Source organism: Protopterus annectens, chromosome 15.part0 (genome assembly GCF_019279795.1).
Source record: "Protopterus annectens isolate FY-2018-M chromosome 15.part0, PAN1.0, whole genome shotgun sequence".
Lineage (NCBI taxonomy): Eukaryota > Metazoa > Chordata > Ceratodontiformes > Protopteridae > Protopterus > Protopterus annectens.
In genome coordinates this window covers 139221370-139247367 of record NC_056749.1, presented here as the reverse complement: position 1 = coordinate 139247367, position 25998 = coordinate 139221370, and the positions used below count along the sequence as shown (strand labels likewise).

At 38.0% G+C, this 25998-nt stretch overlaps 1 protein-coding gene across 2 annotated transcripts in view; it reads right to left on the bottom strand.

Moving 5' to 3' along the window:
- DIAPH2 (diaphanous related formin 2) overlaps nt 1-25998 on the bottom strand; it is a 5354951-nt gene that overhangs the window by 4582814 nt on the left and 746139 nt on the right. For both annotated transcript variants that reach the window (XM_044057628.1, XM_044057629.1), the window contains exon 4: nt 20578-20682. In XM_044057628.1, coding sequence (XP_043913563.1) covers nt 20578-20682 — 105 coding nt within the window. The remainder of the gene's footprint in view (nt 1-20577; nt 20683-25998) is intronic.

The window sequence follows — 25998 nt, the reverse complement described above, 5'->3', positions numbered from 1 at the left end:
GTATCAGCCTATGAACTTATGATAAAAGCATTTGACAGGGGAAAGAAAAAAACATACAAATCATTTACAAATTCTGAAGAGAAGTAGAAAAAGAGACCCTGAAAGGACATTTGAAAGCTTTATGTAAAGAAGTACTGGATATTTGTAAAAGTTTATGACAAAAGCAGATTACGGACTGGTGGCTGGAATTGTAATATTTTGTTAAAAATAGAAAGACTAAAAGTTATGCATACACTAAGTATGGGAATATGGATACGGAGAATATACCGGGGCAACCCAAATGTGTCTGTGCGGGATGTGGAAAAGGACATTTGATAAGTAACTGTGACAAAAGAAAATGCTGTATTTGTAGAGAAATGCAGCATGATGCAAAATAAATGTGAATTGAAATGTTATGAATGTAAGCAAATTGGACATTAATGGATGGATTGTAAAAATAAAAATAAGAGTAAGATAAAAACAAAGAAAATGAACAAAGAAGACATTTTGGTACTAGAAACAGAAGAAACATTAGATGAGAAAAAAATAAGTGCTAAAAGACAAATTGGGAGGTAGTAAAAGGAAAAACAAGTCTATCAGTAAAAGGTTATAAAACAGAAAAAAATTAAAGGGATAAATACAAAAAAAGTAAGGAAACAGATGAAAAAAATATAAGAAGCTAATGACTATGGCTTGGTATAATGGTTAAGGTGTCTGACTCACAGACACAAGGTACAGTGTTTGATTCTCACCTTTGAGAAGGAAATTATCTATGCTTAGAATGGCCTGTTAAGAAAGCTAACCTAGTACTTGGCTATGAACTTCTAAAATCATGAGCCTAAGGAAAATGCAAAATTAAAATTTTAAAGTGCTTTCTGCAAAAAGTTGGTCAGATCCAACCATAAGCTAATCACCCTAGACATCCACATCCCTCCCCCACCCCCCATTAGGGAAACCACAGTAAAAAATTTCTCCAAAGCCAACTTCACGCTTCTTAAGACAGAAGTGGCAAACTTCACGACACCCATGCTGACAGACAATAGAGGTATGACTGCTGAATCCTATACAAATGCACTTTATAAGCACTTACATGAGTGCATGGATTGTGCAATCCCTAACAAAACCAAGATGCTATCCTCCAAAAAAAGGAAGCCATTCTGGAGGTCCCCTGCCGTAAACAAACTCTACAACAGAAGAAAGAAACTGTTGCAAAAAAAAAAAAAAAAAAAAAAAAAAAAAGAGTAAAATCCCACGATTGGAGAAACTCCCTGGTCAGCTTCAGTAAGAAGCTGAGATCCCTCATAAAATCCTCCAAAGCTAGTTATGAAAACAAAATCGCCACTGACTCTAAAGACAACCACAAAGCATTCTATAGCTATGTCAAGAATCTCAATGGCAACACTCAGATCTGCTCTGAGTTATAGCACAATGGCACTAAATATACAGAACCAACGGATATTGCCAACATCCTGGCAGATAGGTCCAGTACTAACTTTACCCCTCTGTCATCCCCTAAAGTGCCCATCTCTATACCAGAAGAATGCAAAGTTCCTGTAATCACGGCTGCACAGGTAAAAAAACACACTATCCAAAGCCAAGAACACAGCATCCATGGGACCTGACGACATCCCAGGCTGTGTTCTACATGAACTACAGAACGAACTGGCACCCCACCTAAGTACCATGTTCAATCATAGCCTCACCTCAGGCTATGTGCCCACTGAATGGCACACAGCAACAGTTATCCCACTCCACAAAGGGGGAGCCACCACAGACCCTGGAAACTACCGCCCCATTAGCCTAACGAGCCTGGTCTGCAAGGCTATGGAGCGTATCATCATGGAACATATAAACAATGACATTGGTAATCTCCAAACTCAGGACCCCACCCAGTTCGGGTTTGTAAAAGGCAGATCATGTCTCCTAAACCTGATAGACTTCTTTGAAGCAGTCACCAAAGTCGTAGATGAGGGTAAGGTGGTTCACACAGCCTATCTAGATCTCGCCAAGGCTTTTGACACCATCCCCCACTCTGGAATTATAGATAAACTCACTAAACTAGGTATAAATCCCTATATGTCACAAGATGGGTTGCCAACTGGCTCACAGAGAACCCACACTGTGAAAGTAGCCGACTCCAAATCCAGCTTCAGACCACTGACAAGTGGAGTACCACAGGGTTCAGTCCTGGGTCCTCTCCTGTTTGGTATCTACTTCTCTGAAGTACAGGCCAACACAGAAGATCTTTGGCTAATGAAGTTCGCAGATGACTGCAAACTAGGAGCCATAATCAAAACTCCAAAAGATGTGGACATCCTACAAAAGGGCCTTGCTGAGACAGATGCCTGGTGTCAAAGCCATGGCCTCAGGCTCAATGCCAAAAAGTGCATTGTCATTCCTTTTGGTAAAAACTCAGTACCCATGAACTACCACATAGGTGACAGTCTACTTAACACCGAAAGTGTGATGAGAGACCTTGGGACACAGGTGGACAGTAGTCTCTCCTTTGATAATCACATCGCCACAGTAGTCAGGAAATCCTTCTATGTGGCACACCTCATCACAAAAGGTTTCTCATCCAGGAAAAAAGAGGTCATTGTTCCCCTCTACTCATCACTCATTAGACCCATTATAGAGTACAATGCCCCTTTTGGTATGTACCTCACAAGACATCTACAACAACTGGAAAGGCCACAGAAATACCTCACAAAGAGGATTACCAGCCTCAAAGAGATGCCCTATGCAGACCGTCTCAAAAAAGTGCAGCTTTACCGCGTTGCATATCACCTACGCAGAGGCGATCTCTGCCTAACACACAAAGCTATGTCAAACCCAGAGCTTTTAGACATGCTCCATTTAAAGAAATCCCAATCCCTATGAGCTACACGCTCTAGGGACCTAAACCTCATCACTACAATAAACAGAACATGCTGGAGGGATAGATTCCTGTCCCAGAGACTTCCCATACTTTGGAACAAACTACTTATCTATATCAAACAAAGCTCCTCATTAGCACTGTTCAAGAAAAATCTTGATGATTGGATGGGAGATAGGAAATTCCTCCTGGGGATCACTTCTGTGGCTCTGCTCGACAGTGGCACAGGAAAATAAGTTTCTTGGGTGGCGAAAGCCAGGGTACCTTTGGCTAGGCTTATATAGGCCCTAGGGCCAATAGCCTAGTACCTACCTATGAACCTATGAAAAGTGAACAGCAAGAATAAGAATTTTGGAGTGATGTAACAGGATTATCGGAACTTACTAGGCTATTGGTCGTGAGGCCCTTACAAGCCCAGCCAAGAATTTAGCCCATGTTCTGACATGTGACTGTAGATGTAATTATATTAGAAGACAAGGTTTTTAACAAATGAAGAAATATTACAAACAGAGAGACTACGGGGAGGAAAGAATATGGAATTTGGAAATGAGAGATGTTCTGGAATAGCTGTAGTCTTTAGAAATACAGTAAAGATATTAGATGCAACTTTAGCAAAAATGGGAACTATAGGCACTATAGATTTAAAATGGAAATAACAAGCTTATCTAATTATATTATATTAATAAGGAAAGGGAAAGCGTACTTCATCAGACTAGTTATAACAGGAGATTTTAATTGTGAGTTAAGAGGCAAGCAAAAAAAGAAAGGAAATGATACAAGAAAAATGCTGGAAGTTATAAGATGTGGTAAAACTTTCACACAAAAATTCATGGTCTTACAAAAGGAGTATGTTCAGGACTGAAACGGATTATTTTATACCATCAGAAAGTTTAGTTAAAGGACAAGGAAAGATAATTGAAACAAGATTTTTAACTTGCAATATGGCTGGAGACTAAGGAAAACAGAGAATATATAAAAATCGGATAAGGAATAAAAAGGATAAATAAGAAAGCATGGAATGAAGAAGGAACGTGATCAATAATACAGTTATGGAAAGATCATGTTAATATGAGATCTGAATGGTGCAGGATACTTAAGGAAAAATAAATGTTTTTATAGTAGCAATATGATATGAGAAAAGTAGAGGAAGAAAATTTTAAAACATATAATGATTCACTGGAATATTATGAACATAAATATAGAAAGTACTACAACAAAAAAATAACTCTATGAAAACTGACGAGCCTGGTCTGCAAGGCCATGGAACCTATCATCGTGGAACTCAAAGACATTGGTGACCTCCAAACTATGTAGCCCATACAGTTTGGGTTTGTGAAAGGCAGATCATGCTTCCTGAACTTGATCAACTTCTTTGAGGCAAAAATCATGATAGAAGACCTTAATAAGGCACTTGGCACAATTGGACATGAAATCTTGGGTCTATATTATCTCCTCGAAAGCTTAATACAGTGAACGGCATGTAGAGCGAAAATGTCTTTCAGCAAATTCGCTATTGTGGCAGGTTGCGCCCTCCCCCACACCTTCCGCTAATTATATATACCAACTCTGAGATTACACTACAGTGAGGAAAGAGCAAATTTTACAATCTTTACTTTATTGCAATCTCACCAATAACACTTCACGTAACGGCATTTTCACTGTACATGTTATTCGCTGTATTAAACTTTTGAGGAGATAATATAGACAAAATCTTATGGGTAATAATGAAAGAATATAATACAAGTCAGAAAGTTAGGAAATTATCATCACTATATGCTGACATAAATAAAGTAAAAATACTTGTAAATGGCTGGTTAAGCCAAGAGGTACATATGAAGAGTGGTTTAAGACGGATGCTCAATGAGTTGTACACTCTTTCAATTAGTTATGAATGTGACAGTATGACAAAATAAATTACTAAATGAAGGAGGTGTGGTATATAACACTCAAGGGTTAAGAATTCTAGTAATGTTAACATATGCGGCTGACAATATAAATAGTTGCAAAAAAAAATTGGTTGGATAAAAGTAATAATTTGCACAAATGAATGTCTAAAGATGAGATGGATGGTTTTAAAGAAAAAAAAGTAAAGGCTTATGTGAAGTAGTAAAAATTGGGGATATATAACTTAAAATGAATGAAACTTCTCTGTTAGGTATAATATTTGAGAATAAAGATGCAAGTATAATTCAATGGAAAAAAAAAATAGAACTAAAACAAGCCCATCTTTTCTAGAGAACATATAAATCATTTTGATAAATTCAGTACTGATGGAAAAACAGCATACTTAGTAAGTGTATTTATGTTACTAACATTATTTGAAATTATCGTTTTTTTCCATTTATATAGGGTTCTTGATTAAACTCAGTAAAAAGAGGAGTTTGGTATATAAATAAAGGAGGAGGTAGTTTAGGGTTAAACCTGGTGACATATGCTGCTTCTTTAACACTTTGTATAAAGTGCTAAAATGGATATATAAAAAAGAGTGGAGATTAGTAGTAACACTAAATATAAGCCCAATACATTTTGAGTATGGTAAAAAAAAACAAAAAAAAAAGAGTAAAAAAGAAAGTGTATAAATGAAAAAATAAAATATTACCAAGAAAAAAATATTTTTGTTTAAAATAAACTTGATATAGAAAAAAAAAGAGAAAAGTATGGCATGAAATGTAGTGATAAAATATTACTATGCAAAACCATGGCAAAATCTAACAGATGAAAAAGTTAAAGCTATAAAAATAAGAAGCAAATGCTGTGATCAAAAAGTAGAATGTCAAGATTTTTTGTGGAGAATAGTAATAGATGAACTGAGTAAAAGGAAATAGGCCGTACAAGAAAGCGATAGCCAAGGGTGCCCGCAGGCAGGTGCAAGGGGATGCACTTGCACCCCTCTGGATTTTCTTAATGCTATCTGCAAAACACACTTTTTTTTATTTGCACTTACTTTTTTTTTTCCTGTAAAGCCTGGCCTGCATTGTTCAATTTGTTCAGAATCGGAACTTTAGGAAGAAATGTTAGTGGAGGTGGTGTGGCAGGCAGTCACATGGCAAGATGATGCATAACTGACGACTGATGTGACAAGCCTGAAACTCCTCCTTAAACTTTCTAACCGCATCAATCATTATAGAAGACTGCAGGTGGATGGTGGAGAAGAGTATCCTGCCTGATTCCTGGCTGACTGGCTATTACAAACCATCGTGTGGTAGAAGGACTGGACTGGACTGGTGGTGGTGTTGGTACAAGAAGAAGAAGGTAGGTTGGTGGTTGCTCCACTCCTAATGGAGTCCTTTTTTGTACAGTCATACTGACTTGAACACTTGGCGGTTGGTGCCAAAATGCAAAAGTGGCGCACTTGAGTTGAGATCAGGGAGTGTTTGTGAGTGAGTGGTGCTCTGACTGCACCCTCCGTGTGTAAATGTGTATATTCCCTTTCCCTCCCTACACCAAAAATCACAACCACTTTCTAATTCCAACCCTCAAATTGTGCACCAGTTACTGTGTCTGCACGTCCGACTGTCCCTCCATCACAGTGTGATGAGCTGCCTTGCCTGCCTGCCATCTTGTTTTCCTCGTGGGTTCCGTGTGCTTTTCTGGCTGCTGTAGGATATTTGCAGTTGCAGTACAGGCTTTGCACACATTTCCAAAGGGAGACTAAAACAGTAGTTAATCATAGAGGCAGGCGCAGTGCAAAGTAGACTCAGCTGAAGATTCTAAAACGAGAATATCAATCAATCAATCATTCTGGATAATGTGGGGTTCAGAGACAGAAACAGTTGCGATAATCAGATGACTTTGGTGGATAGAAAATGCATTTAATTTTTCTTATTTTGAAGTCCTATAAAATTAAACGATTCTTTATTAAAATTAAATAACTGTGTTTACGTGCCAAAATGGTGCAGAGGCTGCTATAAAATCGATATACCAATATAATTATAAAGGAAGTGTGTTGGACACTAACGAGTATGTTTTAGGGTATTCAGGGTTTAAAACTAACTAATGGAGTTAAGGTAATTTTCCCTCCTAATCAAATCGGTGTTGTGAACGCTGTGTTTTTTATAACGCCCACACTATATTAATGATAAGGCAGCAAGGGGTAGATTTCATAAGCACTTTGAATTTATTATTCTAACAGATTGTGTGGTATTAAACAAAAGGAAAAAAAAATCCCAGTACTTTATATTTCCACATCACACATGATCCCTTTTTTACCCGGAAATATTAACTGCACACCCTACGGTGCAACCCCATTCTGCAGGACAAGGACCCGTTTGTAGTTTAAAAATGTTAGTCAGGAATAGTCATCAACATTAACCATCAGTATACATTTTACAGATGTGACTACATTCTTTTTTATCAAATGACCAGAAGGCAATATTATTCTAATCAGATAAGTTTTCCCTTAAAATGAATGTTGCTACCACTTTATTCCATGCCCACTGGTGAGTTTATCACAACTCTGTATAATATAGAAGCAGTCTGCTTTGGCTATTTTAGTTTTCCAGCAATTACTGCAGTTACTTCAGTTTCTTATTTATTCAACTTATTATTTAGACAGACAGACACACACACACAGGTGTACACACACATCACTTGCATATATATATATATATATATATATATATATATATATATATATATATATGGGAGAACGTTGCCACATTCGCACAATTAAAAATAAAAAAGGAAAGATAATGGTGGTTATAAATAGCTTGATTTGACCTTAGTAATCTTAAACCAGGCTCCCAAAATGAAATACGTTTCGGTTTTCAATTAAATGTAATAAAATGCTTTCCAGGAGTTAAAACGAGACCCCGGAGGTGTAAGTGGTACAGTTAAAGTCTGTAGTCTCATATTGCCCATATTGTCGTGGACAGTCATCATTAATGACAGGCAAGAGTCCCACATCAGGAAAACTCCACTTAGGAAGGTGCCAGGACAGGTGGGTTTTTGTTGATATGAATTAACTGAGGAATATAAACTCTTAAAATTTAACTGTCACTGTCAAGCAAGGGTTTCTTACTGTATCGTTTTATTAAATGTATATAACAGATGTGAAATCAACAATTTAAAGTGAAAATGCACATCTCAGAATGAAACAAACTCCAGTCACTTCGTGTTTAGTGACAAATTAATTCATGGTTACATTGCTTCAGTCATGCTTTTTATGACAAAGACACCAAAAAAAGAAATGGAAGCAGGTATGGACATCATTGGAAGTCAGGGAACGTTGAGGAGTATGTTTTATACACAGGGGAGGTGAGTAACGCTTACCTGAAGAAGCCCTAATGGTGAAAGCGCTAACTTTGCTTGTCTTTAATAAAACTGAATGCATGTCTTATTTCGCTTCAGTTATTGACTGAAAAGTTCGTTTCTATTACTCAACGTGTACATACATATACATTTTTTGGAGAAAGTATTGGCTGCCGTGGTGGTCCCTTGGATGTTACATAGGATTTGGACCGTTTCATTGAGTAACACTTATGTCAAAGCAACCTGTAACCCCCTGTAACCATTAGAAAGGACACGTCATCCAAGCATAAAAATTAAGTCTTACTGATTATACCCGTGCTGAGTTATGGACATTTACAGCTGTACAGCAGTTCGAAGGTAAAAGTGAGATAGCTGGATTTTATTCTGTTGGCAAGAAGTATCCATCCCAACTTATTTAGCAGGTGATGTGCAGGAAGCATGCAGTGGAATTTGTTATTTTGTAGTATGTGGATTCAGGTTTCTAATGTACAGTTTTGATCTGGTTAGTGCTGTCATTCCATATAGTATTATATAGATAGACAGATGTAGCTATAGATATACACTAATGGGACAATTCGTTAAAAATTTGATTATTCTGTGTTTTAAATCACTTTAGGAATTACAGAAAAGGTCATGGATTGTTTACTAAATGATTTATTGACTAAAGGTTTCCTGCTATCAATCATACATTTTAATTTTGCTTATATCCTTTGCTAGTGCACTGTTAGGAAATTCAAGGTTGCTATTAGCAGTGACATTTGGAAGCTATGCATTTTCAATAATGATACTTTTATTGACTAACAGAATTCTTTCATTTCTGAAAGAAACTTTTATTTTTTTCAAAAGCAGCCAGTACAAAGACAACTGCAAATTAAACAAGTGATATATGTGGACTTAACATAACTTTATTTTACCTTAACTGACCCACTGGAAAAAAGGCATTAAACTAATTGAGACATTGTTGTACAGGGTCATTTGGGGGAAAGAAAAAATATGTTGCCAGGCCCATGGGTACTTCATGCAGTTTCATTAATTATTCATTGCTTAAGTTTATTTAGAGTGAATCCAAAAAGCTTTTGAGCTAGGATTTCTTTCAAAACCATCTGGAATAGGTTCATAGGTAGATACTAGGCTATCTGCCCTAGGCATTTATAAGCATAGCCAGAGTGTATTTGGCCTCCCTATTAGATTAGCCTACTGTGCCCTCTGTATAGTAGGTCACAGAAGGTAGCCCTTTAAGATTAGTTTACTGTGCCTCTCTCAAGCAGGGACACAGAAGAGATCCCAGGGATGGATTTGCGATTTCCCATCCATGCGTCCAGATTTCGCTTGAAGAGGATTTTTTACTTCCCCTGAGCTACCACCAACTCAAGAAGGTGGGGCTTCTGTTTAACATCGGTACAAAATCGAAGAGTCAGGGTAATGCCAAAATTCATATGTGAAAATCCAGCAAATAAATGAACTCAGCAACGTGCGAATAAAAACAAGTTTAATACATAAACAGCAAAGCTTTTGGGTGGATAACCATCCTCAGTGCAAAAGCTTTGCTGTTTATGAATCAAACTTGTTTTTATTCACACATTGCTGAGTTTGCTTCAGTTTAACATCTCATCACAGCACACTCAGGAGTGCCCTGATAGAGAGATGAAAAGTCAGCAAGCAAAGGAGTGTAGTAGTGCTGAAATTGAATTCATCCTCAAGTCTTGGTGAGTACCTTTGTGAGTTGGACCCTGTTTTTCACAAAATCTCACCAAGGCAACACTGATATATAGACTGTATTTATATAGCATATATCATGGACAGAAGAAAATCAAAAATAAAAAAGATGGATGGGTGTACAAGACCCAGGATAAAAATGTGCCCAATCCTGGTAGGCGCACTTGTGTCAGGACTGGAAAAAATTAAAGTGTAGAATCCTCAAAATACAGAAACAATCCTACAATGGGGCCATGCCAGGCTCAGGGTGAGGATGGTCCCCCCTGTTGCAGAAGGAAGTAATCCACAAAAACGACAAAAATTGATTGGCCAAATAAGAGCCATACAGACAGAGTGGACGGACTATTGAGGATAAGAAAGAAATTATGTATTGTTACTATTATGTAAAAAGCCCAGAATTTCCAGACACAAGATATACAAAACAATTTAAGAGAGAAATTGGAGGAAAGAAAAATACTTCCACAGGAAAAACTGTCACAAGCTTCAATTAAAAATTTGCATTCTTTAATACAACAGATTTCTGAAAAACAGTATATATATCAAGAAACTTTGATCTCTTTGGAAAAAGAAGCCTCTGAGGATTGAGAAAATATAAACAACAAAACCTAGAGATATTTTAAAAATATAAAAAAGAAATATGGACATGGGAAAGAAAGAGATTTGATATGGTGCAGTATTTATGCAAAGGAGAAAGCCAAGTTAACTAATATACAGAAGGCAGTTTTCAAAGATATTCGAAGAAAAATACAGGTAAAGGCATCTAGATATGGAAAATTTCACAATAAAGACTAAAAGCACAAAGATTTAATGTAAAAAAGATGATTAGTGAAGTAGAAGTTGAAGTCATGGAGTGCCTGCGAAGTGAAGGATTTAATGTAGAAGGGTCTAAAACAGACTCATCACAGGATGATGGAGTGAGACCCCAGAATAAGGAAGCAAGATCATCAGGAGACATGTGAAGAGGAAATATGGACATGGGAAAGGAAGAGAGATTTAACATGGTGTAATACTTGTGCAAAGGAGAAAGCAAACTAATACAAAAAGAGCAGCACCAAAGATATTTGGAGAAAAATATAGGCAAAGGAATTCGGATATGGAAAACTTTACAATACAAAAAATAAGAAGTCTAAGAGGAAAAGTAGAAAAAGAGGTTAGCAATGGAGATGTCACAGAAATAGAAATTGAGGTAATGGAACAGCTGCAAAGAGAAGGATTCAGTGTAGAAAATCAAACGCAGAAAGCACCGCAACAGGATAGAGCAATGGATATCCAAATTAAGGGGAAACCAGTGGAACAGGAAGCAACAGGTCAGGCGACATTATCAAGATATTTTGGAGCCTTCCACAGGAAACCAGTATAAAAGTTCACTTGAAGCTTGACAGCAAGGAAAGGAACAGGAAATTCTGATGCAGTCAACGTTGAGGAGTGATAAGCCAGTGAGTTCCCATATGACAGAACAACAGATAACAACAGGATGAAATTGAAGAGAATGTGCCACAGGAAGATACTATAGAACATTCTATAGAATGCCCGCTGGAAACAGAAAACAAGGGATGTGCCCTCAGCATGGAAGAAAATGAGTTAAGAGAAGAGTTGCTTGATTTAATATACAAAGACAGATATATCAAGATCAATGAGAGAAATAGACTGCAGAAGGTTAATAAAACCCCAAAAGTCAGAAGTCTGATAAAACAAATTAACACAATAATTAGGACTGTCCATAGAGATCCATGCGATATAACAGAAGTAAACAAGATATATTACTGTGCTGCTAAATTAATAACTGATAAAATTCTACCACAGGAACATAGGGTAGCGAGGGAAAAGGGGGGGGTGAAAGCAAATACCATCATGGAAATATCGAACAGAGAAAACTATAAAGCAGCTAAGACAAGAAGTGTCATTGTTAGAAGATTATAGAAGAGGGAACAGATCAACAAAAATATTAAGAAAAATAGATGTGATAAAAGCAATGCGCAGTATTAGAACAGACCAGGATCTGTTATGCACTATTGGAGATAAACTAAAAATTTCAAAACAGGCGGAAAGACAGAGGATATGAAGATAAATACAAGGGAAAAGCACAAAAATAAGCAATTTACTGATGACCCAAAAAAATTTATAGAGAACTGGAAAATAAGGTCAAAGGAATTGATAGACTGCAGAAAAAAAGAGGAAGTGGATACATTTTGGAGAAGTACCTATGAAGATCCTGTGGAACATAAAGATACTAAATGGATAGACGAAGTAAAAAAGAATAAGAAGTTTAAAGGTACAGGACATAAATAGTCAGAGAGACTGAAACTAAATTAAGAGAAGCCTCTAATTGGAAAACCCCAGGCCCAGATGCAGTACCTAACTTTTGGCTTAAAGTATTAACTTCTTTACACAACGATCTAGCCATGAGTAAGAACTATTTATATGCACACCCCAAACAGTGACCGCACTGGTTAACAACAGGAAAAACAATGCTCTTACTTAAGAGTGAACCTGCAAACTACACTAAAAATTATAGACCAATAACTTGTCTTCAGACGACGTATAAACTATACACAGGGATTGACGCCGGCAGAGTGTATAGTCATTTAGAAGAAAACTCAATCATTGCAGTAGAACAAAAGGGCAACAAAAGAAAGTCATATGGAACAAAGGATCATTTGTTGTTAAATAAAGTTATAGTGGAGAACTGTAAGAAAGGGAAGAATCTAAGTATGGCATGGATTGACAATAAAAAGCATTTGATAGTATCCCACATTCATGGATAAAAGATTGCTTAAAAATGTATAAGGTACATCCTACACCGACTGATTACATTACAGTAACCATGAAACTGTGGCAGACCACTTTGCAATTAAGCCATGATAAAGGACAGATTATTATCCCAGGGATAAAAATCAAAAAGATGGATATTCCAGGGTGACTCTCTGTCACCGTTGGTATTTTGCCCTGCCATTAATCCATTAAGCGGTTTGCTTAATAGCTTAGGACATGGCTACAATTTGGCTTCTAGAAAATAAAGTCTAGTGACCTCTCATCTTCTCTCTTTAAAACTGTATAGCTCCATAAGATGAGGAACTGACAGCACAGCTGCAGGTTGTCAAAACCTTTTCAGATGATACTGGAATGTCATTTGGTCTTGATAAATGTGCAAAAGCAACCTTTAAGAAAGGAAAACTGCAGCACCAGGAAAACATCAGTTTGGGACAAGAATGTGATATAAAAGTGCTTGAGCAAGAGGAAATGTATAAATACTTGGGAATTGAAGGAGGATCAGCAATAAAACATGAACAAATGTGAATAAAGCTTAGTAAGGAATACTTTAGAAGATTTAAATTGATCCTGAAAACAGTATTGCCATCTAGGAACAAGATCCAAGCCATAAATCAATTTGCTCTTCCTGTCCTTATAGTTTTGGAGTGATTGATTGGCCCCAAAAAGTGTTGGATAGATTGCATATTAAAACAAGAAGGATGCTTCATGCTCACAAAATGATTTATAAAAATCAGTGTATACCAAGACTATATATTCCCCTTTCTGAAGGAAGTATGAGCCTCCTTGAAATTGATTACATGTATAGATCTGCAGTCGTGGGACTTCACACACATTTACTGATCTCACAAGATCCAAATGTAGCAAACATTTTGAAACATGAGGAGAATAAATCTAAGATGACATTTCTGCTTAATTTAGCAGAAGCATATCGATGTCAAGCAGGACTGGAAATTATACTATAAGTAGATAAAAAAACAGGTAGCAACTGAATGTGCTAAAAAACAAAAAAAAAGAATATAAGGTGAAGGATCAAATGAGAAGGCAAGAAATGTGGAAAAAACAAATATAGTTGCAAGTGTAGAAAACTTCTGGAAGAGCCTCATGTTGATAAAGAATTAACACAGGAATGGTTAAGGAGAGGTGAAGTTACATCAAGAAATGAAAGGTTAACATTGGCAGCCCAAGACAGTGGGTTACGTACACGCTGGTTTACAAAGTCCATTGAACATGTGGGAGAAACAGATATATGTAGGTTTTGTAAAACCAAATTGGAAACAGTCACACACCTTGTTGCTGGTTGCGACAATACTGAAAGGCATAATAATGTGGCAGAGACTGTTACACTGGAGACTGTGCAAACATTATGTTATTGAAGTGGCTGAAAAACACTGGAAACATGAGCCACAAAGAATCATAGAAAACGATAAAGTTTATATCACATGGGATCACCCAATACCAACAGTTCAAAAGACAGATGCTAGAAAACCAGATATAGTGGTCCAAGAAAAGAAGACAAAAGTAGCATTGATCATTGAAATTGCCACACCCAGTGACTACAGTGTCTTGCAAAGAGAGAGAGACAAAATCATAAAAAACGTTGATCTGCAGGCAGAAACGAGAGCCATGTGGAAGAAAGATACCCAGACAGTTCCAGTAGTAGTAGGAGCAACTGGTCTTATAAAAAAGAATTTACAATCTTATTTAGATATGTTACCAATTCCTGTAACACAGTACGAATTACAGGAAGTGTCATTACTGGGCATATTGCGGGTTCTGCGAAGAGCACTTTTGTCTAACATCAAGGAGTGAAACAATACTAATTTCATGAACTTTATTCGTACTTTGACTTAGGAATGGGGTCCATTCCAGTCATGCTATTAGAAACCCAAAAGACTTGGAGAAAAAAGTGAAGCACCACCCCCATTACAATGCATGGTAGTGTCAATTCATCTAGCTGGTGTGGGAATAGAACCCAAAGCCTTCTGTGCTAAAGGTGAGTGTACTACATGTTGCACCACTGACACTGCAAATCAAACCCTATATCTTGTACCTGTGGGGGAAAGATATTAACCATTATGCCAAACCTCCTCTGCCCCAGTCATCCAAAGAAAATCTCAAGAATCTGAAGTAGTGATAGATGTGCAAACACTAGCTGCTGTCAAAGCAATATCTGTTTCTGTGGTTATTATACAAATATTAACCAGAAAAATGTACAGCCTGCGGCTCACTGTACAGCTTTCTTATTACAATGTCTGCACTATGGATGTAACCTACCCTTTTTTGTGCCTTTGGACTGGGCTGTGGCTGAAAAGGGTGCCCTGACCAGCCTGACCACCTCGTTAACAAAATAAATATACATAAAAAATGGCTTCCTCTTTAACAAAGACAGCATTTACAATTATTGTTTTCTCCTTCAGTCTGTCTACAGAAGTACTGTGGAAAATGTTTGCTGACTGCCAAAGTCTGGGAATTAGGAAAATCATTTAAAGAAGACACAAACAACTTAACTGCTGTCTAGGAAGGGTAATGGAATAATCCACTCCATTAAAATATCTGTCACATTACAATATTATTAAAAAGTTTCATTAAGATATGGCCTGTCTCAAATAATTGTGTCTAGTCTAAACTGAATTAATAAAGCGGGCTACATTAAAATCTATGCAACGCATACATGGAAACTTGTTTAAAAAAATGGAACAGCAACAGTTAGATCAAAAAATGCTAAAGAAGATGTAATCGTAAATTGTTTTATATGGGTGCACTACCATGGAAGCCCTCAGTTAAAAAAAAAAAAAAAAAAAAACACTAACTTTGTTTTAGCTTCTTTATATGCTCCATTTAGGAACTATGCAATAGGCCTCTCTGTTTTTCTTCCTTTTCATCCAAAGTAACCAAACAACTTTTGATACATTCCAGAAATCTTTGTAGAGATTTAATACTAGATTTGTAGTTAGACCAGCAGATATTATCTAAATTATAAAATAAACTTCTCAAGTATAATGTACTATCTGGAATCTTGACCACTTAAAATTAGGTTACACAGATCAATTCCTTCTAGCTCTCAAAATGTATAATGAAGGTAAGTCTTATGATCAGATGTTGTTATAAATATCATACTAAACTTTCACAGCACACCAACATTCAATTTACTGTTCACTCACATACTTGTTATCCTAAAATGTGGTTTCCTGGCTAGATGGCCTTGCTTTACCACCATGTTAAACTTCTATAGGAAAACCAGCTTTACCAAAGCTCTCAAAATAAATAAAGATTACTTTTATATATCAAAGTTTTTCTAAGTATGTAATGTCAGCCCAAATTCTAGAGATCATTAACAGTTTGACCACCTTCCCATCAGATGGACGTCAGAAGCAAAGAGCAAACAGAGCAGGACATGCCACAGCATAGTATGCAGTACAAGAGGACATGTCACAGCATGGTATGCAGTACAAGATGGAAATGTGCAGTGGTGCATTTTGCTGCACAGATATTACAATTTACATTTAATAACAGACTAGTACAGATTTTTCCTCAAAACAAGGCTACAGACCTAACAGCCAGTAAAATATTATTTTAAAAAGAAAAGTAAATAAAGAAACTAATTCTTAAAAAGAGTGGGACTGATTTTCAGTGTTTATTATATTCAGAAATACAACACAGTATAATACACATTATACTATATTACATTATATAAGGCCACTTTTGACACGTACACACACACACGCGCACACACACGCACCCTACTTTTTTAACAGAAAAAATACAAAACACTTCCATACTGCATAGCTTATAAACAAAGTGATTGTGTATAGATCAAGGGCTGTCAGTGTTCCTCTTTACTCAGCCCTCGTTAAGCCAGTCATCAGGTAAAATGCCTCCTTTGGCATGTATCTGTCCAGACTCCTGCAACAAATGAAACAACCACAGAGATACTTTACTAAATTGGTACAAGACCTAAACAACATACCCTACATGGACAGACAAAGCACGGTCACTAAACTTGGTATCCTACAGACCACTAAGAGGTGACATGTGTCTAGTGTAAAAGGCATCCTTTGACCCAGAACTGTTGATTTAATGCACATCAGAGTCAAACGGTATCATAAATACTCCGTCTAGAGATCTAAACCTCTTCTGCAACATCAGCAGAATGGTTTGCAGGGACAGGTTTATCTTAAATAAGATACAGCTGCTGTGGAACAGCAGCAATATGAAAGTTCATTTCTGTCCATATTCAAGCATAGCTTGGACCTATGGATGGGGTACAGAAAATTTAACCCATGAGTGTTCTCTGTAGTACTAACAGGCAGAGGCAGCTCTTAAATGCTTTCTCTCACACTTGGGTCCCCTTAAATTATCTATGGCATGATCCCAGTTATTCTCATTAGAGATAATATACAATTAATGACCATGGAATGGATATGGCCAGTCTCTAACTAAATGGAATAGGTTTATTCAAACAAAAAGGGAAACTAGCTAGGCTTAAAATGGTCCATGAGGGCAACTAACTTATTATTTACCTTTGAACTTGTATATGACTGGGAACTATGGTAAGAAATGGTACTAAATAATATCGTCTATAGGGAATTATGACTATACTTTCAAAACATATGTATAATTAACCTATACAGCATTGCATACAGGATGTATTTTGCACTGTTTTTAAAATATACCTCAATAAAACTGCAAGGTCACTATTTTGCATAAATATCAGTTCTAACATAACAGCATAAAAAGTTACACTGGTTAAGTAATGAATGAAAATATAAAGAAAACACTAGTGCATGGAGTTGCTATGATTAAACCTAAAAAAAGAGAGAAATATAAGTGCTTTTCTGATGTCAGGATAGTGCTTAACAAGCTTTTGTTAAGCACCTGTGTGTGCAGTTATGTTCTAATCTTGTGATGGAACATAACAGCAATAGGTGCTAGTCCCAGCACAGTGGCAAGAAACTAAGACAGCTGTAAAAACTGTTAGACACTTCACTCTGTCACACTTTTTATAAAAGAAATTTAGCAGGCTAAAGTGTCTAACAGCTTTTAAAGCCATTAATTCCTCAAAAAAACAAGTTATCCCAGCTGCCTATACAAAGTATTTCACGCTTTGTGTTCCTATAGAGCTTCATGCACTACAAAGTATTGTAACAAAGTTTCCACAATTATAACTCAAATACATGTTCTCAAAATGGATGTCTTAATTCAACTGTCAAGCTTCGCTCTCAAGTTGAATTTCTTGCCATCCGTATCTTGAACACAACCTGGTTATGGTTGGAGATCCAGTCATAATCCTCTATAGTATCAGCCTATACCTATACATTATTAAAAAAAAATCTTCCTAAGTATGATGTATTATCTGGAATTCTGTCCGCCTTAAAACTAGGTTATATAGATCAACAAAAAAGCACTGCTATGATATCAGGGAGTTCATATTCCTTGTAGGCCTCAAACCATAGAATGAGAGTAAGGTTGTCTTATGATCAGATGATCAAACTGCTGACTCACTAAGTGAGGAAGGAGAGCAACGTTTTAGTTGCTGCTGGAATACAGTGAGGGGTTGGAGTGCTGATTCACTGAAGACAAATTGGAAAGAATGCTTTGATCTTTGCTAGGGTGGGCAAATGTGGGGCTAACTAACTGCTCTAGGACTACGGGGAGGGATGGCTTAATGAATAAATTATTGATAAGATGTTTGTGTATGGAGAGTCTAAAGTACCCACTGCCATCTGTATAGCAGACAGGTTTGAGAAGGCTACACCTTGCTATGAACATGAGGGGGGTCTCAACAATAGACTGTGGGCACATCTCTTTTGTGGAAAGTTCTATGGACTATCCTTAGCTTATTTTTTTTGTTACCACACCCCATCTAACCTTCTCCAACACCAAGCCTGTTAAGTTCGGAGTATGACCTTATATAGGAAGTGCATAAGATATAAGATTTGCTGTGATGACCATTATGCTTACTGCAAATGCAGAATACCATGCTTGCACAAAGCATACACGTTCATGAATCTTAACCCATCGCAGCCTGTTTCATTCACAAACTTATTGACCAACCTCAAAAAAAAAAATATGCATCAGCATTCTTTCCCTGACAAATTTCTAAGTCTGTGTTACAGTTTGATGCACTTAGCTAGGCAGTGGCTATCTTACACACATGCAGACTAAGTTAATTTGCAAGCACCGGTAAATTTGTTGAAGCCATGCAGCATCAGTGATCGATTCTCTGCTGTTAGCCACTTCCATGCTGCCAAACAAAAAACAAAAGCATCAACTACTTCCTAAAGAAAGGAAATACTGCACTGCTGAGTCACTTTTGCTATAATGCACAAATAAAGTTGTGCAAATATTTCGGTAGTAGTGATCTGTCTTTTGCAAAGCCCTTCAATTAGACAGCATAATCTAATATAAAACAAATCACAATAAAATTCAGAGCAGGCTGCAATGGGTTTAATACAGCTTTGTCAGCTCTGCTCACTAAGTAACAGTATCCAAGCAATCTATTTTTATTTCACATCTTCAGAACCTAAAAAGAATTAAAGCTCTGCAAAACATACAAGATGTAGTACCTTCGTTCACTTGTAATGTTTCCAAATGTGGTGTTTTTATGTACTACACTGAATTTTCTAACATTAAATTAGGATAAGGTGCAATGACAGATTAAACATTTATTAACTTTTTTCATGGATAATATCATTCCAAGCCCAAACCAGCAACAGAGTGTGTCTCTCACCCAGCAGGCATTAACAGAAAAAAAGTTTCTGCAGAGCTGAGGCTTTTGTGGAAATAAGTGATATACCATTCTGTGGAATATATAGTTTTTTTTTTTTAATCTGGAGAAAACTCAACAATTTACCAACTATACAAGACACCAACTATGGTAATTAATAAACTCCAATAATCATCTTAAACCTAACTCCTGAAACACACACATTTATACTATTATGGAGTGTGTCATAAATGACATACTGATTTTATTCAAATGTTTTATCTTTTGCCATTACCTGCTCCCTCAGCTTTTACAGTCTAAAGATCTCATACAAAACATAGCCTTAGCTCTACAATAAATTTAAAGAAAAAAACAGCAGTGAAAAAGTTTTACCAGAATTTCAAAGGAAAGCTTCATGCATCATCAAATTCTCTGACATAATTGCTTGTGCTGAGGGCAGATTTTCTCAGGACTTGAAATACTTCTGCCCATATACAGAAAATACCGATTAAAATATGGCTATCCTCACCCTCCACAAAAAAAAAAAAAAAAAAAATTCTATTACACGATTCTGGCTCCAGCAGAGATGTTAAGAATTCTGTTTAAACTGTTTAACATAATGCCCAAGTTTGCCTTAATAAAATATAGTTATATGGCAAACATGGTGCCAAAGGAAAACTTTGCCTTAATTTAACAGGAATCAATGAATTCAAATGCTGTATTATGACAAAAGAACACATTTGAATATGCAAAACTTTTTGTCTGAGCATAGTAATTTTACTCTGATATCTTTGGTTTATTATATGGCAGCCTACTCGTACAGTCTGACATTATGATGGCATTACTTCTTTAAAGTTTATGCAAGAGCACACATAATAAACAGCCCGAGTGACCTTAGCATATATTCATTCCTAGTGGGTCTAATATGACATTGTCAATAATCTGAATTTACCCGTGTTTGTCATAAAGGCAGATGCACAAAAACATTCTTCAAAATTCTTAATACTGCCCAAGAGCAGTGACCATGGAAGGAATAAATGCACAGTGGTTTGGACTGCTGAGTAGTAGTGACATGTTAGGGTCAGTTCTAATCAACAGCTTACCCACAGTGCAAAGCTTTTCAAAGTGCATTGCTAGGACAGGGTTTTGAGAGTACACCATAAGCATAAAACAAAATAGTAATCAAAAGATATAAGCTAAGCGAAAGCAGAAAGCAGGGTTTTGTCTCATTCTGTTATCCAAGATTTCTCTTAAAACCATACACTTTTTTCCTACTTACAGATTTGGCAGTTGCAGAAATGTACTGGACAACCATTTCACGTTTAGTCAGCAAGTCCTTCTGCCGCAGGGGAGTTTTACGCTCCTCATTCAGATTCATGTCTTCCTGTTAAAAAAACAAAATAAAATGTGCTTAATTATTAGACACCAGAATAACTGAGAAGCTCCCTGTAATCATGTGCACCATGAAAACTGTGCATAGAGAAATGACCTGCAAGTATATGCGCGCGCATGCATGCACACACACACACACACACACACACACACACACACACACACACACACACACACACACACACACACACACACACACACTGGCAGATGCAGAAATGCACTAGACAACCATTTCACATCTAGTCTCCACAGTACTCAGTGTTGTGCAAGTATGTTCTACTATCACCAAGTGGACTTACAAACTGTGAGAGCTCTGTGTTAGAACAAAAGCGTCTTTCTGGCATGCAAGAAGGCCAGAAATCAAGCACAAATCACAGATCCTTTGGACAAGTATCCTCAACCAATGTCTGCTTCTGTCTTCACTCCATCTCTTCCAAAACAATGGAAGAAACAGGAATTTTCAGCAAGAGACCAGCAGTTAAAACTGCCTGCGTGCCAGCACTATGTAATGCCTTACTGCCTCCACAGCAATATGTAATTCACATTACAGACCTAACAGAAAGAAGTTGGAACCTGTAGGGCTGGTATGATGTTCAGTTAAAAAAACAAAAAGTCAGCTCAGTGATAATACCACCAGCCCAAATTTCAACCAACTACTATCCTACTACTATCACAGACTGGACATGCAAAAGCTCTGACTGAAAATGTACATGTGCACAAAAGTTGGCTTGGCTCATTCCTGGCTCTTCATCTCACTAGGCTACAAGCCAGAGCCTAGCTTATGCTCAAGCTCGTGCCTGGCTTCAGCCCACTCTGGTTGCCCCCCACCCCTGTAACATACCAGAAGAAAAGGGTACAAAGCTTAGCTCCATGAATGTTGAATACAAATTATAAAGACTAAATATTAAAAAGGACTTTTAATACATGTGACTTTTGAAAACTTCACGAATGGCAAAATCTGCAAGGAGCAATCCACCGTCAAAGACTGGGAATATATCAGTTGTTCATTAATGCCTATGCTGCACATTTTACATATGCATAACACGTGGATTATTTTCTTTAGCTCAGCTTCTGAGAAACGTTAATAATTATTCTATAAGCTCCATTGTTGTGGAAGCTGTATCTGAAATAAGATGTTGCAAGGGAAGATGAAAAAATGACCAGCATCAAAATAAGCAGATTGAGGGGAAGTTGTGCTACATTCTGCAATAAAATCTGCGCTCACCAGCTTCCTCTACTTTCTCTCATTTTCATTATCCAGCAATAACTACGTAACAAAACATGGTGGAAAAAGTCAAACCAAGTAGCGAGACTTCAGAAACAAATGTCGAAAAAAAACATTAAATAAATCTTGTTTGAGGGTCTAACAAAAGTACACTTGTGCAAGATCTTACCATAATAGTAGATGTCCTTCTCTTCACTGTTGCAGTATACTTTACAATAGGGAGTCCTAGGAGAGCTCGCTAGGAACTCGTGGAGAATGCCTAGCAAAGCCCACACTAGCTCTAGACATCACATACAACTTACAGTGCTTGATAAATGTAAGCACAGACCACCAGGTAGCTGCCTCAAGGATAGAGTCAGTTTCCAAACCCTTGAACAAAGCAACAGAAGAAGCCACAGCCCTAGTAGGAGTCTTATGCCACAGAATGAGCCAAAGTAGATGGCAGACGAAGATGTCTAGCTAAAATTTCTGATAGTCCTACAATTGAAATGGGTGCAAAAACAGCAATTACAAATGTTGTGATCAGGGCCAAGACAGGCAACACACAACATACGAGTCTCCCTACGGGATTTGCTTACCACAGCAGAGACAATTGTTAACCTTATCTGACATGGGTTAAAGCAAGAAAAGAGAGTTCCCCAATGGGGTATTTGGCTTTTAAATAGCTTCACTCTCGTGGTGACTGACCGAAGTACTGAAACACTGCTTTGGGTTCAGATGGCAAGAAAAAACTTATGTCATGACATTGACTGTCTCCCTTTATACCCAAGCATACTGATGTCTGACAGGACACCCACCAGCCTTAGGTGGAGAGAGATTTTTACTCTGGTTATCAGGCCACCCAAGGGCTTCCACAGCAGGGAATCCCACAAGTCAGGACTGCAATAGTGAAACACAAAGAACATCTAAGGATCTAGGATGAAAAGAAACAAAGAGCTGATCAGATTTATGAAACGTCTTAGTCTTATCCAAATAAAATCTGAGTTGTCTATGACATCCAAGGCATGCAGCAGCACCTTCTCACTAGCAGATTGCAGAGAAGGGAAAAAAGTGTGCAAATGAGTAGACTAATTAAGAGGCAACTCATTCACCTCTTTGGGCATAAGAGAATGATTGGTACAAAGGGATACCCTGTCCTTATGAAAACCTAAAAAAGGAGGACAAGCCATAAGGGCTTGAAGCTCAGACATCCACCTGGCAGAAGTAAGGGCTAACAAAAGTAGTCTTCCAAGAACAATGCTGTAAAGAAGCTGAAGCTGTCAGCTCAAAAGGGGCCTGGGTCAATTTTTCTAAAACAAAATAAAGATCTCGGGGAGGAGAGACAGGCTTCCTCTGAGGCCTAATATCAAGAATGCTTTTTAGAAACTGTTTAGCCTCAAATCTAAAAGCAAAAGGAGGTGATAAAGGCAGACTCGCAGAGATAAGCCAATCGAGCATTGAGCAGTTCACATAGATAAGATAAAACCAAACGAACATCCACGGAAAGTGGAACCAGGTTATGAGAAAGACACCAAACAGAAAACCTCTTCCATTTGGATAAGTAGGATTGCCAAGTTTTGGGCTTCCTGCCATCCTGGAATGAGGGAAAGCAAAGAGGAACACCCCCTTCCAAGAAAAAGAGAGGGCTTCCACCTTCAAGACCACAGGACGTGGGACTCTGGCACAAAAAAGTAGTAGTTTGTACAGAGGGGAGGGAAACAGATCTACTTGAGGAGTACCCCACTGGTGGGAAATGTCCAAAAAACATCCATGTGAAGCATCCACTCATGGAATTGTGTTATGGACCTGCTCAGAGAGTTTGCCACAGTGTTCTGACCAGAGGGAATACAAACTGCCTGAAGAGTTACAAGGTACTGGACAACTAGTTCCCACACTAAAAGATCAAACCTGCAAAGGATGCAAGATCCACCCCCCCCTTGCTTGTTGAAATACCACATCACTGTGGTTTTGTCTGCAAATACCTTGAGAAACCCTGGTAAGTAAAGAGGCTGAATAGCTTGAAGGGCCAACAAAGAGAGATCTCATGTCCTTGACACTGATGTGGTCTTTCCTTTGTTGAGGTAACTAAGTACCCTGCAACTTTAGAGAGCCAAAGGATGTCCCACATCCCATGTCCAAAGCATCTGCAAACAGTTTCCTAAGAGGGAAGGGGCATTTGAAAAGGGAGCCCTGGATTGAGAGTCAGCTGCGGAATCCACCACTGAAATTCCAGCATGAGGCATGGAAGAAGAGGAACTAAGTCATCCAGGGGATAAGAGTGCTGAAGCCAAACTGAGAAGCTGCTGAAGTTTTCTCATGTGGAGTTTGGCAAAAGGAAGCATAGGAATGGTGCAGGCCATAAAACTTCAAGCTCTCAAACTCCCTGGCTGTGATTAAGGCCAGAGGAAGAAGGGATTAAAAGAAATAAATGAGAGTCGAGGCCTTGGGAGGGGGCAGGGATGCCAGCATTGGAACAGTCTGGATCCTGCACCCCAGAAATACATGATCCTGAGAATGAGTCAGTAAGAACTTCTGGGAATTTACAGTGAACCCCAAGCTTTGCAAAAAGAATTGGGAAATGGCAAAGTGAAGAGGCTGCAATCGAACCTCTGGAGAGGATGCCTGAAGCAGGAGATCATCCAAGTAGGGAAAGACTTGTATCCCCCTTAGCCTGCAAAAAGCAATCACAGGAGTGATCCATTTGGTGAATACCCTTGGAATAAGTGGAAAAGTCAAAGGGCAAAGCAGAGAACTGAAAATGCCAGGAAACAAACAAATGGGAAAACTTCCTGAAAGGGGGATGAATAGGAATGTGAAGATAAGCATCCCTGCAGTCCAGAGATAATAGAAAAGCTTGATGAAGCAGCAGATGGGACAAAGTATGAAGGGACAACATCCAAAAGGAAAGGACCTTCAGAAAACTGTTAAAATGAGAGAGATCTAGAATAGGTCTCAAAGTTCCGTTTTTCCTGAGAACTAAAAACATTCTGGAGCAAAACTTCTTCACACTTTGAGAATATAGAACTTTCTAAATGGTTTCCCAGGGTCAAAGACCCTGAAGCATCCCGGAAAGAAAGCCAACCGTTGCTGAGGGGGCTGAGGAACCCCCTGAAAGACAGAAGAGGTCTCCAGACCACATACTACCCCCTAGTCAGATAATGGAAAGAACCCAGGAATCCTGAGTAACCTTTAATCAAACTGGAAGACGTAGGGAGAGCTGAAGAGAAAGGAGAATGTGGCTGAGAACAGAATAGCCAGACAGCATCCGATTCGTCAGGAAAAGGAGACTTCTAGGTCATGGGCATCTAAGTAGCTTTAGCAGGAGAAGCCCTATTACACCCCTTCTTACACTTGGGAGGAGGGCAAGACTGCCTACAAACAAAGGCAGACTTATTAGGGTAATTTATTTAAAACTTAAGCAAAGGAAAAACAAATACATGTTTAAGTTCCTGCAAAGCCTTGTCCTTAGCCTGAACAGACAAACAAATGAGCAGCAGCTGCACCAAATAAGAGTCTGTTATCCAGAGGAGCATCCATCAGCTTAGCCTTAATACCATCAGGCAAAGGTTGAAGCCGAAGCCAGGAATATCTCCTCATTACAGAACCAAAAGCAGTAGCTCTGGAAGAAGGCATCTGCTGCATCATAATTGCACTTAATAGAATGGCAAACCACCTGAGAAGTCCTCAACAAGAAAAAGATAGAAGTCTTCACTTCAGAATCAGGAAGGTCAAAAATACCCTGACAGGCCTGAGAAAGAAAGGTCAAAAATACCCTGACAGGCCTGAGAAAGAAAGGTCAAAAATACCCTGACAGGCCTGAGAAAGAAAGGTCAAAAATACCCTGACAGGCCTGAGAAAGAAAGGTCAAAAATACCCTGACAGGCCTGAGAAAGAAAGGTCAAAAATACCCTGACAGGCCTGAGAAAGAAAGGTCAAAAATACCCTGACAGGCCTGAGAAAGAAAGGTCAAAAATACCCTGACAGGCCTGAGAAAGAAAGGTAAAAAATACCCTGACAGGCCTGAGAAAGAAAGGTAAATACCCTGACAGGCCTGAGAAAGCAGAGTCAAAACATATCTGGACACAGTCTGGTAACCGACAGCCC